Here is a 12,927-nt window from a genome sequence, read left to right as displayed (position 1 = left end):
CCTCTGCCTTTTCTAATATTTAAAAAAAAAAAATTGTGTGTGTGTGTGTGTGTTAGAATTGCTTTTTGATGTGTTGTACATTTACATTTAAGTCATTTGACTTGTATATAGTTATTTGCACTGCTGTATATAGTTATAGGTAATTTCACCAATTCGGCCACTTGGGTACATTTGGGCAACTTGTGTGGGACACCTGGGTGACTTCATCCTAAATGTCATGTAGCTCACCCATTCCTGAAGTTATCAGTCTGAAACTTTGCACACCTACAGTTGCCCTCTTGTGTTATCCATCAAAATTATCTACAGCATCCTATCTGACTGTGTCGCTATTCTAGTACATGTGAAAGATGATACTACAACAATAAAAAACAGAACACGTATGCTCTTTCTTTCTCTATTCTTCCACCAGATCTACTGTGTTATATTCTCCTACATTCAATTAACATTTCCACAAACTTCAGAATGTTTCCATTCAAATGATACCAAGAATATGCATATCCTTGCCTCTAGGGCTGAGCTACAGGCAGTTAGATTTGGGTATGTCTTCAGGCGGAAATTGAGAACAAAGGGATGCAGCCATAACAGGTTTTAAATGACCTTTTACAGACTACTTCTACAAACGAGGCTACACTTGTGGCAGCCCCTATTCCTGTGGGCCACCATCTTCTGCACAACTTCTTGTGGCCCCCCTCCATCTATACCACTTCCTGTGGCCTCCCATCCACCATTCGGCAGGGTAGCCTAGTGGTTAGAGCATTGGGCTAGTAACCGGAAGGTTGAGAGTTCAAACCCCCGAGCTGACAAGGTACAAATCTGTTGTTCTGCCCCTGAACATCTGTTGATGTTGGTGATGACAATGAGCAAGTCATCCCTGTAAAAAAATAAATGTCTTGTTATTACAGATGAATTGTCGGAAGTATCTGAGCTTTGTTATTCTGAATGTTTCTTTTTGTTAATGTTGACCTCCAAACACTGCTGAAGTTAATGAGATGCCAACCAAATGAACGTGAGGAGGGACAATGTTTATGATTGTGCAATGACAGGCTTTAAGAGAGCCCGCTTTAATCCGGAGGCAAAAATAGACATGGTTTTTAGGGACGCTGATGGAAAAAGGGCAGCTGATGAGGGTGGACCCCTCAAGAGAATTTCTCCAGCTGTTAATGAGTACCATCCATTCCTCTGCAATATTTGATGGACCTGTTTGGCAAAAATGCCTTTCTTGTAACTCACAAGGCGAGTTACACTTTTACTCCAACAAAGACACGTTTGTTTATGGCAATATACAAATGTCTTACTCAAGTCATATACAGTGGGGAGAACAAGTATTTGATACACTGCCGATTTTGCAGGATTTCCTACTTACAAATCATGTAGAGGTCTGTAATTTGTATCATAGGTACACTTCAACTGCGAGAGACGGAATCTTAAACAAAAATCCAGAAAATCACATTGTATGTTTCAGTAATTAATGTGCATTTTATTGTATGACATACAGTAAGTATTTGATCACCTACCAACCTGTAAGAATTCCGGCTCTCACAGACCTGTTAGTTTTTCTTTAAGAAGCCCTCCTGTTCTCCACTCATTACCTGTATTAACTGCACCTGTTTGAACTCGTTACCTGTATAAAGAGACACCTGTCCACACACTCAATCAAACAGACTCCAACTTCTCCACAATGGCCAAGACCAGAGAGCTGTGTAAGGACATCAGGGTTAAAATTGTAGACCTGCACAAGGCTGGGATGGGCTACAGGACAATAGGCAAGCAGCTTGGTGAGAAGGCAACAACTGTTGGCGCAATTATTAGAAAATGGAAGAAGTTCAAGATGATGGTCAATCACCCTCGGTCTGGGGCTCCATGCAAGATCTCACCTCGTGGGGCTTCAATGATCATGAGGAAGGTGAGGGATCAGCCCAGAACTACATGGCAGGACCTGGTCAATGACCTGAAGAGAGCTGGGACCACAGTCTCAAAGAAAACCATTAGAAACACACTACGCCATCATGGATTACAATCCTGCAGCGCAGGCAAGGTCCCCCTGCTCAAGCCAGCGCATGTCCAGGCGCGTCTGAAGTTTGCCAATGACCATCTGGATGATCCAGAGGAGGAATGGGAGAAGGTCATGTGGTCTGATTAGACCAAAAAAAATTTTTGTCTCAACTCCACTCGCCGTGTTTGGAGGAAGTAGAAGGATGAGTACAACCCCAAGAACACCATCCCAAATGTGAAACATGGAGGTGGAAACATCATTCTTTGGGGATGCTTTTCTGCAAAGGGGATAGGACGACTGCACCGTATTGAGGGGAGGATGCATGGGGCCATGTGTCACGAGATCTTGGCCAACAACCTCCTTCCCTCAGTAAGAGCATTGAAGATGGGTCGTGGCTGGGTCTTCCAGCATGACAACGACCCGAAACACACAGCCACGGCAACTAAGCAGTGGCTCCGTAAGAAGCATCTCAAGGTCCTGGAGTGGCCTAGCCAGTGTCCAGACCTAAACCCAATAGAAAATCTTTGGCGGGAGCTGAAAGTCCGTAATGCCCAGCAATAGCCCTGAAACCTGAAGAATCTGGAAAAGGTCTGTATGGAGGAGTGGGCCAAAATCCCTGCTGCTGTGTGTGCAAACCTGGTCAAGAACTACAGGAAACGTATGATCTCTGTAATTGCAAACAAAGGTTTCTGTACCAAATATTAAGTTCTGCTTTTCTGATGTATCAAATACTTATGTTGTGCAATAAAATGCACATTAATTACTTAAAAATCATACAATGTGATTTTTTGGATGTTTGTTTTAGATTCCATCTCTCACAGTTGAAGTGTACCTATGATAAAAAAAATTACAGACCTCTACATGCTTTGTAAGTAGGAAAACCTGCAAAATCGGCAGTGTATCAAATACTTGTTCTCCCCACTGTATATGACTTGAGTAAGACATTTGATTTTTGAATGTAATGTGTCCTTTATTTACTATTTGTCTTCTGTGTGACAGCACTCTGATGGCGTAAAGAAGCAGGTGGGCCGCATGATTGCGGTCTGTCTGGTACATGGGGTTGTAGAGCCACATTTGTTCAGAGGCTATACAGGCAAGTGTGTGACCTACAATCTCCTGTGCCAGAACTGAAAGAAAATGCGGAGACTTCAGAGAGAAGTTGGACTTCAGAGAGAAGTTGGAGAAGGTAAGTACTTTATACTGTGATGGATGTTAAGTTACTGTTAATTTGCACTAAGTTTGAAAACAATTTGAGTTGTAGTTCATGAATACTTTTCCACGTGGATTTGGTTTCTTTTTTAAGGGTAGTGATAATCAGTTTATTGTTTTGCTAATTTGTCCCAAAACACAGTACAATAAACATTCTAAGATCCAGTTAGCACAAACTGTTGACGAGGCACAGGAAGCGGTCATGTTGGGTCCAGTGCGATACATTCGTACATTGGAGAGGGATGCCCTGGTGGTCAGCCACAAAGTTCTACTTAGAAAGCAGGATACGGGATGCTCTTGAGCAGTGAGTTTCCATATATCTAAAGTATCTCAAGTTCAGTTAAATTCTACAGGGAAAATTCATTGACTTTTTTGACTTTATAGATTCAAAGAGGGTCTGGAGTGTCTAGGTCTCCTGCCTTACATGAATAGACACTCAAGCCTCTTCAGAGGTTTCCATCTATGCTGAGAAACCTCTTTTTGCCACAGACATAGCTTCTCTCTTCAAAGCAGAGTGCTCCCACGCCTGGTACCAATCAAACAGCAATAGAGAAAAGAGTCATGTTTCTGGAGGGACTGGCATCTGATGGTGGAAGGTTAGATGCAAAACCATGATCATTGAAGTAATACAGCCCACATCAGTAAAATATCACTTATTCACTCTCACAACTGTGGGACAGCATTTTATAGCCTTATTCTTCCATAGGCCCCCTAAGAATGTAATAGATCAATTAAATCCCAAACTACTTTCACTTAGAGTATTGGGTTCTCCAATAAGCATTACTTATGGACTTTAATGTCCCCCCCCCTTCCATTTTTTCAGGGGAGAACACACCCTTTAACCATGGAGAAGGTATTCATTTTCACTTCGGGGGATTCAACATTCCTAGGCTGGGATTGCCAGTGGAGCCACAACTACAGGCTACAGTTATCTCTGCTACCACGCCAAGTCTAGGTCCAAGAGGCTTCTAAACAGATTCTACCCCCAAGCCATAAGACTACTGAACATCTAATCAAATGGCTACCCAGACTATTTGTTGCTACTCTATCTATGCATAGTCACGTTAGTATCTCTACCTACATGTATATATTAACTCGACTAACCGGTGCCCCCTTCACATTCGCTGTACCGGTATCCCCTGTATGTAGCCTCGCTATTGTTATTTTATTGATGCTCTTTAATTATTTACTTTTCTTTCTTTCTTTGTCGTTTAAAAAAACTGCATTGTTGGTTAAGGGCTTGTAAGTAAGAATTTCACTAAGGTCTACCTACACCTGTTGTATTTGGCGCATGTGACAAATACAATTTGATTTAAAGAGAATTCATTTATGGGGAAATATCCAACATGTCTATCGCATGACTACCTAGTAAGGTGGGAATACTGCAGGCAATGTTAATTGGTGATGTGTCCTATAAGAATTGATATTATGAAAGTTTCAAAAAGGATTGCCCATCAGCAAAAAAAATTGTGTAGTGAAAGTTTTCAAAAATATTACAACCAACCAGAATCAATTGAACACAGTAATACATAATGCAGCTTTAATATTTGAAAAAAGGTATGATTTCTTAGTAGAGTGGGTAAACTGAGCATTACGCAAAGTAGTTAAGTCATGTATGTCAAGGGACTATGTTACAAGAGATCATACGTTTCCTATGTGCAATGTTACCATAAATAAATCTTACAGTAAATATGGACCACATCATTTACATGTGTTATGGCAATAAAAACAGACACAGTAGTTGGTACATAGGTCATGGTGCAGCAAGTTTGAGGGTAGTGGAGAAGCACAAGTGGGACTTTTTGAGTGAAGTAACTGAGGGCAGAAAAGGATATCAGGGTGCCCAGGAACTTGAAGCTGCTGATGTAATCTTCATGTCAACGTACAGTAGATGGGAGAATGGTCAAGTATCACCGTCGACTTTGTTTTGCTTACGCTGAGACTGTTGTCCTATCACCATTATGTCAGGTCCCACAGCTCCTTCATGTACTCATGATCACTGGTGATCAGGTGTACCATGGTAGTGTCAAGTCCATTCTGGGGATACACATTCTTGTGATAATGTAATTACAGGATTTACACCCAGAACCCTGAGTCTGCTAACCAGTTTGTGGGTCAGGATATCTGTTGTTCCAGTTTTTAAAATCGATATCGACTGGGCTGCATTAACAAGAGCGTCAGATTGAAGTGTCTGACAAAATGTAAACAGAACCATAAGAACCATGAGAGCAGATTACGTTTGCTGTCATCTTTATTGGCACAGTTTTAAAATGTCTATTTGCAGTCACTTTCAATTGATTCATTGACTCCAAGAACCATAGATTGTTTGTAGTTCATAACATTAACACAACTGACAAACATTGCTTGGCCGTAAATTGGGATACATGTTTTAATAACAATGTATATTTAATTGGGCTTAATGTTGCATACCTTGTGTTGTGCATGCCAACCAGGTGAGAATCACCAGAATTAATTGATATTTGATGAATCAGGTCTTCTCTGCTGTTTCTTCAGCCTCCCCCTTGTCCACTCCAAGCTCCTCTTCATGGTTCACTTCTGCAAGACACAATTGTGTGAATATAAAGCAAAAGGAATGGGAACCCTATTCTTTTGAAGCCGTACTATATAGTACTGGGAAAATGCCTGAAGTTATTTTACCCTAATAAGCTTTGATGGAATATAAAATGTTCAAAAAACGAAGTGTTCGAAAGCTGACATGTAGATGTTTGCAAGGTTTTTACAAGGTTGTCACTAGCCAAATTTGCTTTATGTGAGCTTTTCAGTGTCTTCATGCTAATCGCGAGCTACCTCGGTTAACGCTAGCATGGAAATGACAGCCAGTCAAGCTGTAGAAGTTGCCTACCTTCAGCTGTTGTTTTGCTTAAATACAAGGTTTGGGGCCTGCTTCAGTACTAGCTGATAAGTCACATTTAGGTAGCTTGTCTTCCTTTCGTCAATGATAAAGCAAAATAAAGACAATAGTCCAAAAATCGAGAACTACCGGGATGTTGAGCATCTCCGTTGTCTAATCTATGTATGCCTAAACCTGCATTCAAGCAACAATCTTGCTAGTATGTAATTTACCTTGTTAGTATTAACATAGTTAAATGTGTTTCCGTGGCTGTTATAGTGGACATGTTTTTTCAGCAAGGCTTTTAATAAAACACAAGACAGCGCCGTTCACTGCAGCTAGCAGTATGACCGGGCAGTTTGGGGCTGACTATATGATATAATATGGCCGGGGTTTGAGGCTACCGACGTTAGCTAAATTATCTATGAATTATCTGATTTATCTTGTGCTAAGCACTGCTGATCCTGGTGCTAGATTAATGTTAGCTGAATTTTATAGCCCAGTGATGAGAAACAGATCATTCCACTGTAAACTAGCTGATAAACTTTATGATTCAGTAACAACAATTTTCAAAGACAAAACCGTTACCTTGTAAAGGTGTTCATAATCTGCTTGCAATGCAGTGGGAAAGGAAATTCCTTCAAACTGTGAAATCTGGTTGAAAGTAGGAGCTAGGGAAATTGGCTAGTAAAAATAGCATATTGTTAAATTCGCTTGTGTATGTGTATATTTAGCCGCTGTTGGCATTCATTTGACGTGTGCAGGACCACTTGTAGCCGTTTATTTAGCACATGGTGGACCGCCTGTACGCACATTTGCACGCGCTTATATGACGCGTGCACACGTTAACTTAACGCATGCACCTGTTTACTTTACACACGTAGCATTAAAAAGATTGCGTTTGACCACGTGCTTTAAGACCCAAACAGCGTTCCATAGAAAACCCTGCCATTTTCCTCTGAGCATTCAAGACAACTGGGAACTCAGAGAAAAAAACAAGCTCCGACTGGGAAAATCGTTTTGAACAGTCATCCAACTCGGAATTCAAAACTCAGGGACTTGGGCCTCTTTCTAGAGCTCCGACTTTCCGATCTGAAGATCCTTGACGTCATGATTTGACCTCATTTTTCCTAGTTCCCAGTTGCAGTGGTGAAAAAAGTACTACATTGTCATGCTGGAATAAAAGTAAAGATATTTTAATAGAAAATTACTCAAATAAAAGGGAAAGTCACCCAGTAAAATATTACTTGATTAAAAATCTAAAAGTATTTTGTTTTACATATACTTAAGTATCAAAAGTAAATGTCATTGCTAAATACTTAAGTATCAAAAGTAAAAGTATTTTCACATTCCTTATATTAAGCAAACACGATGGCACAATTTTCTAGTTTTTTAAATGTAAGGATAGCCAGGGGCACACTCCAACACTCAGACATAATTTACAAAGGAAGCATTTGTGTTTAGTTCAACAAATCAGAGGCAGTCGGGATGACCAGGGATTTTCACTCTTTATAAGATAATTTGACCATTTTCCTGTCCTGCTAAGCATTCAAAAAGTAGCGAATACTTTTGGGTGTCAGGGAAAATGTATGGAGTAAAAAATAACATTATTTTCCTTAAGAATGTAGCGAAGTAAAAGTATAAAAAAACTATAAATAGGGAGCTAAAGTACACATATCCCCAAAACCGACGTAAGTACTTTACTTAAGTACTTTACATCACTTCCCTGTTGTCTTGAAAGCACCATAAAACTCATGATACCCTTCGCCAACCCATATCTGTGTGAAGCTGGATTCAGTGCTCTTGTCTGCATTATAACCAAATATCGATCCAGGTTGGATGTGACAGCAGAGGTGAGGTGCGCACTGTCGACCACTGTTGAGAAGCTAGCTACCCGACATGCGTAAAGCACACCCATCTCATTAGTGGTGGTAAAATAAGATACATTATGCCACATTAAAAGTATGTCATGGTGAGTTAAGAAGACAAATCACAAACTTTTTGGAATGTTTTTTAATTGACTGCCATAGCGGCAAATACAAAAGTGAGCATTGGCTGTTCATTGGGCTACATATGTTTTTTCACATGGTTGAGGTTGCGAGAATTTTCAAATATCAAAATGAGTTCGTGGGCCGAAAAAGTTTGCGAACCCCTTGCCCTGGTCCAGTAACCTATCCCTGTGGTTTGGGCAACATTGTGGTGCATTCAGTGTTGCCTGACTTACAAACAGAGCTTTTAACATAATTTGTATTTAAATACAGACCTTTTAGTGCCTACTCACCGCCACATGTCGAAGGGGCTTGGCTCAGACAGCCAATACCTTCCAGCCCATGCTCGATTAGGTTACATCCAATGGTTTATGTTACTATTTATTGGCCATTGAGCAGTGGTGGAAAAAGTATCCAATTGTCATACTTGAGTAAAAGTAAAGATACCTTAATAGAAAATGACAGTAAAGTAATAATTGAGTACAATATAAGGGTATTTGGTTTAAAATATACTAAATAATCAAAAGTAAATGTAATTGCTAAAATATACTTAAGTATTAAAAGTAAATATCAGAGGCAGTACTAGGGTTGTTCTCGTGGTAAGTGCGTGAATTGGACCCTTTTCCTGTCCTGCCAAGCATTCAAAATGTAATGAGCACTTTTGGGTGTCAGGGAAAATGTATGGAGTAAAAAGCACGTTATTTTCTTTAGGAATGTACTTTAAAGAAAATGCTTTACTTATTTTAATTTGATCTTTAGCTCACCTAATATAATTTAAAAGTATGCATTAATATGTCTGTAATATAATACATGTGACAAAAACGAATGTAGACGTTAATAAATTAATTTCTGTAGCTTCAAAAATTCCGGGCTTCTGCAACTGCAGTACACAATGTGAACTCGTGATGACGCTGTTGCTCTCTCAATGTTCAAGGGATATTTTCGGTCCTTACGGTGGATCTACTGTACTCATAGAAATATAATTACTAATAATAATACTATTGGTAGCAACTCACTTTGCACATTTGTCAGCTAAAAAAGAGACTCATTGTCCCTTTCACTTCTGTTCAAGATGTTTACTCTCGTTCACTTTTGAACAAGACAACAAATAAAGGCAAAAACAACTATGTTCACACAGCTCATAATACTTTTCCATCAAATTATATTTATCCTAATTGGCTATAGTGTTAGAAATATAGACCATATCGGGCCCAATGTTGTTTTTGCTTTGTGGACTGATTTATATTTGTAAAATTAAATGTCAGACAGAAAAACATGCATGTGTTAAAATAGTTTGTTTTCTGGCTATAGACTAGGCATATAGTGTCTGTCTATTTATTTTTTGTGAATTGCAAAAGTGAAACCCCTTGTGATAATTACAAATGGTGTGTTACTGCTATACACACTTTTGTTTTAATGAAACATGCTACAGTTGGAGTTGCACATACGCTAGTAAGTATTCGGCCCTGAGTTGATAGGCCTAATATCGCTTAAATTAACCTCTCTTATATAAATAAGGTTTTAGACAGATTATTTTATGGCAACAGTTCATGTCTTATTGGTAAGTAATTTGGGTAATTAGATGTGTTTCATTTAGGCCAAAGCCTATCATTTTATGTATTTATTCATTTGACATTTTGCAGTATCAAATCTTTTGAGATGCACCATTTCGTTTTCAAGTATCCGAATAAAAAATAACAATAATAACAATGAAATAATAACAACAATAATAATATAAACCTACATTAACAGCATAAAACAAAGTTTTACAATTACGACTAGTCCTACTAATAAAAACTACTGCTACATCTACTAATACAACTAATAAAACGAAGTACCTATAATATATATTTACATCTTCACATGCCGATGTTTTTATTAGTTAAATGCACTGTGTAATACCCTGATTTCTATAGGTACATTGTTCCAGTCAGTTTTTACATTTTTTTTTTTTTTTTTTTGGTATGTAACTAGGAAAGTCAGTTAAGGACAAATTATTATTTACAATGACCGCCTACACCGGCCATACGCGGACGACGCTGAGCCTATTGTGCACCGCACCGCCCTATGGGACTCCCAATCACCGCCGGTTGTGATAAAGCCTATGGTGTCTGTAGTGACGCCTCTAGCGCTGAGATGCAGTGCCTTAGACCTCTACGCCACTCGGGAGCCCCAGTTGGGCTTTGTATCTGAAATGTCTTTACTCCAACCTCAAGATGTACCCTTGGAATGTGTAATTGCTGCTGTTGTGGAAAGGAGTAGTGTGTGTCTTGTAAAGTTAGGTGTTTCTTAATATATAGGCCGACAGGGATTTTTTTTTTAAATAAATCTGCTCCAATGCAGTTGTCTTCTGCTTGGGAGAAATATTAATACTTTAGAAACTATAATCTTTCCAGCATAGTTAATGCGTTGAGACGTTACATATGATAAGCCTATGACATGGAGTAAGTATAAAAAAATAATTTATGTCTGATCATATGCTATCGTGTCCTCTATTTCGTTTTTATTTTGCAATCAAATGGATGTGAATTATTATTATTTTTAATTATTATGTGGATCCAGTATAAATCGCGAGAAATTATTAAATGTACAATAGGCCTAATATTATAATATAATGTGCTTAATACAGTATAATATGCTTCAGCATTTTGGAGATATTTTAGAATTTCAATATGTCATTGTAATCTTTGTTCCTCAGGTTAAATATGCCAGGCAAAACACATTCAGTTATCTTGGCAAAGCAATAGAGTAAATGATGAATCATGTTTTGTATAAATAGCCATAGTCATTTATTTATAATAACATCGAACGACTTTCACAAATTTTAAGATGTATAAATATAAAGTTAAACATTTCTCACAACAAACCAACCACGCGCCCCTGAATATGAACAGGCAACATTAAATACATTAAAACCATTTTTTTCGTTTCACCTCTTATTTACACATAGACCTATACAAAAATGGTCCTCTATTGTCATAAACAATTAAAATGGCAAGGGAAAGAAAGTGGTCAAATATTTCATATACGATTACATGTACATAAATAAATCGGTAAATTATTTCTTATAAAACGTGACCCATGGGATGCCAATGATTGAATTTCAAATGATTTAAAACGTTCTATTAAAGGAAGGAAAGGCAACTTTGCCATCATATTCTTATAGTACAGCCACATTCTGCAACCCTGTCCGTTCGTTGTTTTCTTCATTTACATGAATCGATTCATTTTCATGAATGTAGCCATATACTATCACTGTCTTTTCATAGCACTTGGTAGATGGGGTCATGGGAGGGCTGTGGGCACTTGGTCGGCGACGGCACGGTTGCCCCTGTCTCGCTCAGGATAGATCCCTCTTGGGGAGAGCAGGGGCTACCCTCCTGAACTGATAACATAGTGCACGCGGACGTGTCTGTTGAGATTCTCTCCACGATGCTGGATAGACAATCCAAGCTGGAGATGACTGCGTTCTTTTTGCTTCTGGCATCAGCTGTAGTAACAAAGGTGAAGAAAACATCAGAGACAACAATGAACTAGTAGCATTGTCTAAATGTCAAATGCTGTCTGTCTTGAACTTTGGGCTACAGAAGAAGAGCTGCTGCTGAATAAAACGTTATTTTAAAACCGTATAATAAAGGTCCGGGCCTATAACAAGTCACAATAATATAAAACTAAATAGAAACTTACCATTTGGAGTCTCCGCAAAATAAGAGCTTTCATAGCTGCTTCGTCTTGCGGACGTGCACGTCGGGGCATTATAGTCCATCTGGATAAAAAAAGAGATGACATTATTAAGAAATCGAGCAATACAATATCACATTTTGTGTTCTGTCAACTTTTGGAATGATTTGTCAAACCAAAGACCTATAAATCAACATATCATACTATAGACCTCAATCCAAAATAATATATACAAATAAAATGGAATAGGTCTACTAAATGTATGTATACATTTTATGTAATAAAGAACGATCGAAATCCAGTGGACATGCCCATAGACACTGAGGTCAAGATGCACCAACTCACCATTCCATCAGAGCAGTTGGACCGTGGGCTGGATGCGTCAGAGTCCCCGTTGTAGTGCTCCAGCGAAGGGTAGTAGTTTTCGCCGTCCTGGCCCCTGAGCAGAGACTGCAGAGACTCGATGTAGCTGATGGCATTTCTCAGGATCTCCACCTTTGGAAGCCTCTGATTGGGGTTGTTCGACGTACATCTCTTCAGGTTCTCGAAGGCGTCGTTGACCTTGCCCAGTCTCCTCCTCTCCCGCATGGTAGCAGCCTTCCTCCGGTCGGTGTTGGTGGTTTTCCTCTTGCAGGCTTTACATGCCCAGAGGAGGCACCTACCGGCTTGGTGGTGCCCGCTTGGGGCCCTGATGTGCTCGTCTTCGTTATGATGATGGTCGTCTGGCTTGAGGAGACCAACATGGACTAACCGGGGGTCCATGTCTTCGAAAAAATGCATGTCGCTGGTGTTGAAGCACGGGTCGTCATAAAAGTCATCAGCGGATGTGATAGGGAACGAAATATCCGACAACTCCATCTCTATCTCAGTGTCAAATGCCAAGACCAACTTTGTAACAGTTGTTCTCCTGGCTCTGTATTTGTTACAAACGTTCTAGGTTACCAGAAACTTTGGGTAAAAAAGTAAAAGTATCCTTAAAATGATGATTAGGTTTTAGTGTAGGAAATGTGGTTAATAACTTTTCCCAACCTCTATCCTATAATGCACCCTGCAAACTGTTGCTGATGCTGTGGATCGAACAAGCTTTTATCCTTGGTGTTCGAGTTAGGGGCGTGCTCTGCATTTCTGACAGCTCCCTGGATTGGCCAATGATCGCGCTGAATGGGTGCATAGGGAGGGGATTACAACTTCACGCTAATTAGTGA

The 12,927-nt window shown here is 39.4% G+C and overlaps 1 protein-coding gene across 1 annotated transcript; it reads right to left on the bottom strand.

Moving 5' to 3' along the window:
* Positions 1–10,825: 10,825 nt before the first annotated feature.
* Positions 10,826–12,765, bottom strand: LOC135508742 (myoblast determination protein 1 homolog 2-like). Its single transcript, XM_064928971.1, has 3 exons — positions 12,068–12,765; positions 11,729–11,807; positions 10,826–11,531 (listed from the first exon to the last, which is right to left on the bottom strand). The coding sequence occupies exons 1-3, from the start codon at positions 12,578–12,580 to the stop codon at positions 11,305–11,307; spliced, it is 819 nt and encodes a 272-aa protein (XP_064785043.1). The 5' UTR covers positions 12,581–12,765; the 3' UTR covers positions 10,826–11,304.
* Between the last annotated feature and the right edge of the window lie 162 nt (positions 12,766–12,927).

The sequence above is a fragment of the Oncorhynchus masou genome, chromosome 22 (genome assembly GCF_036934945.1).
Source record: "Oncorhynchus masou masou isolate Uvic2021 chromosome 22, UVic_Omas_1.1, whole genome shotgun sequence".
NCBI lineage: Eukaryota > Metazoa > Chordata > Actinopteri > Salmoniformes > Salmonidae > Oncorhynchus > Oncorhynchus masou.
This window is presented reverse-complemented; position numbering and strand designations above follow the sequence as displayed.

Excerpts from the sequence above, each read along its gene's own strand:
- LOC135508742 (XM_064928971.1), bottom strand. The coding sequence starts at position 12,580 with ATGGAGTTGTCGGATATTTCGTTCCCTATCACATCCGCTGATGACTTT. Across the intron at positions 11,808-12,067 it reads CCAACTGCTCTGATGGAATG|ATGGACTATAATGCCCCGAC; the intron begins GTGAGTTGGTGC and ends TTTTTTATCCAG. Across the intron at positions 11,532-11,728 it reads TTTTGCGGAGACTCCAAATG|CTGATGCCAGAAGCAAAAAG; the intron begins GTAAGTTTCTAT and ends TTGTTACTACAG.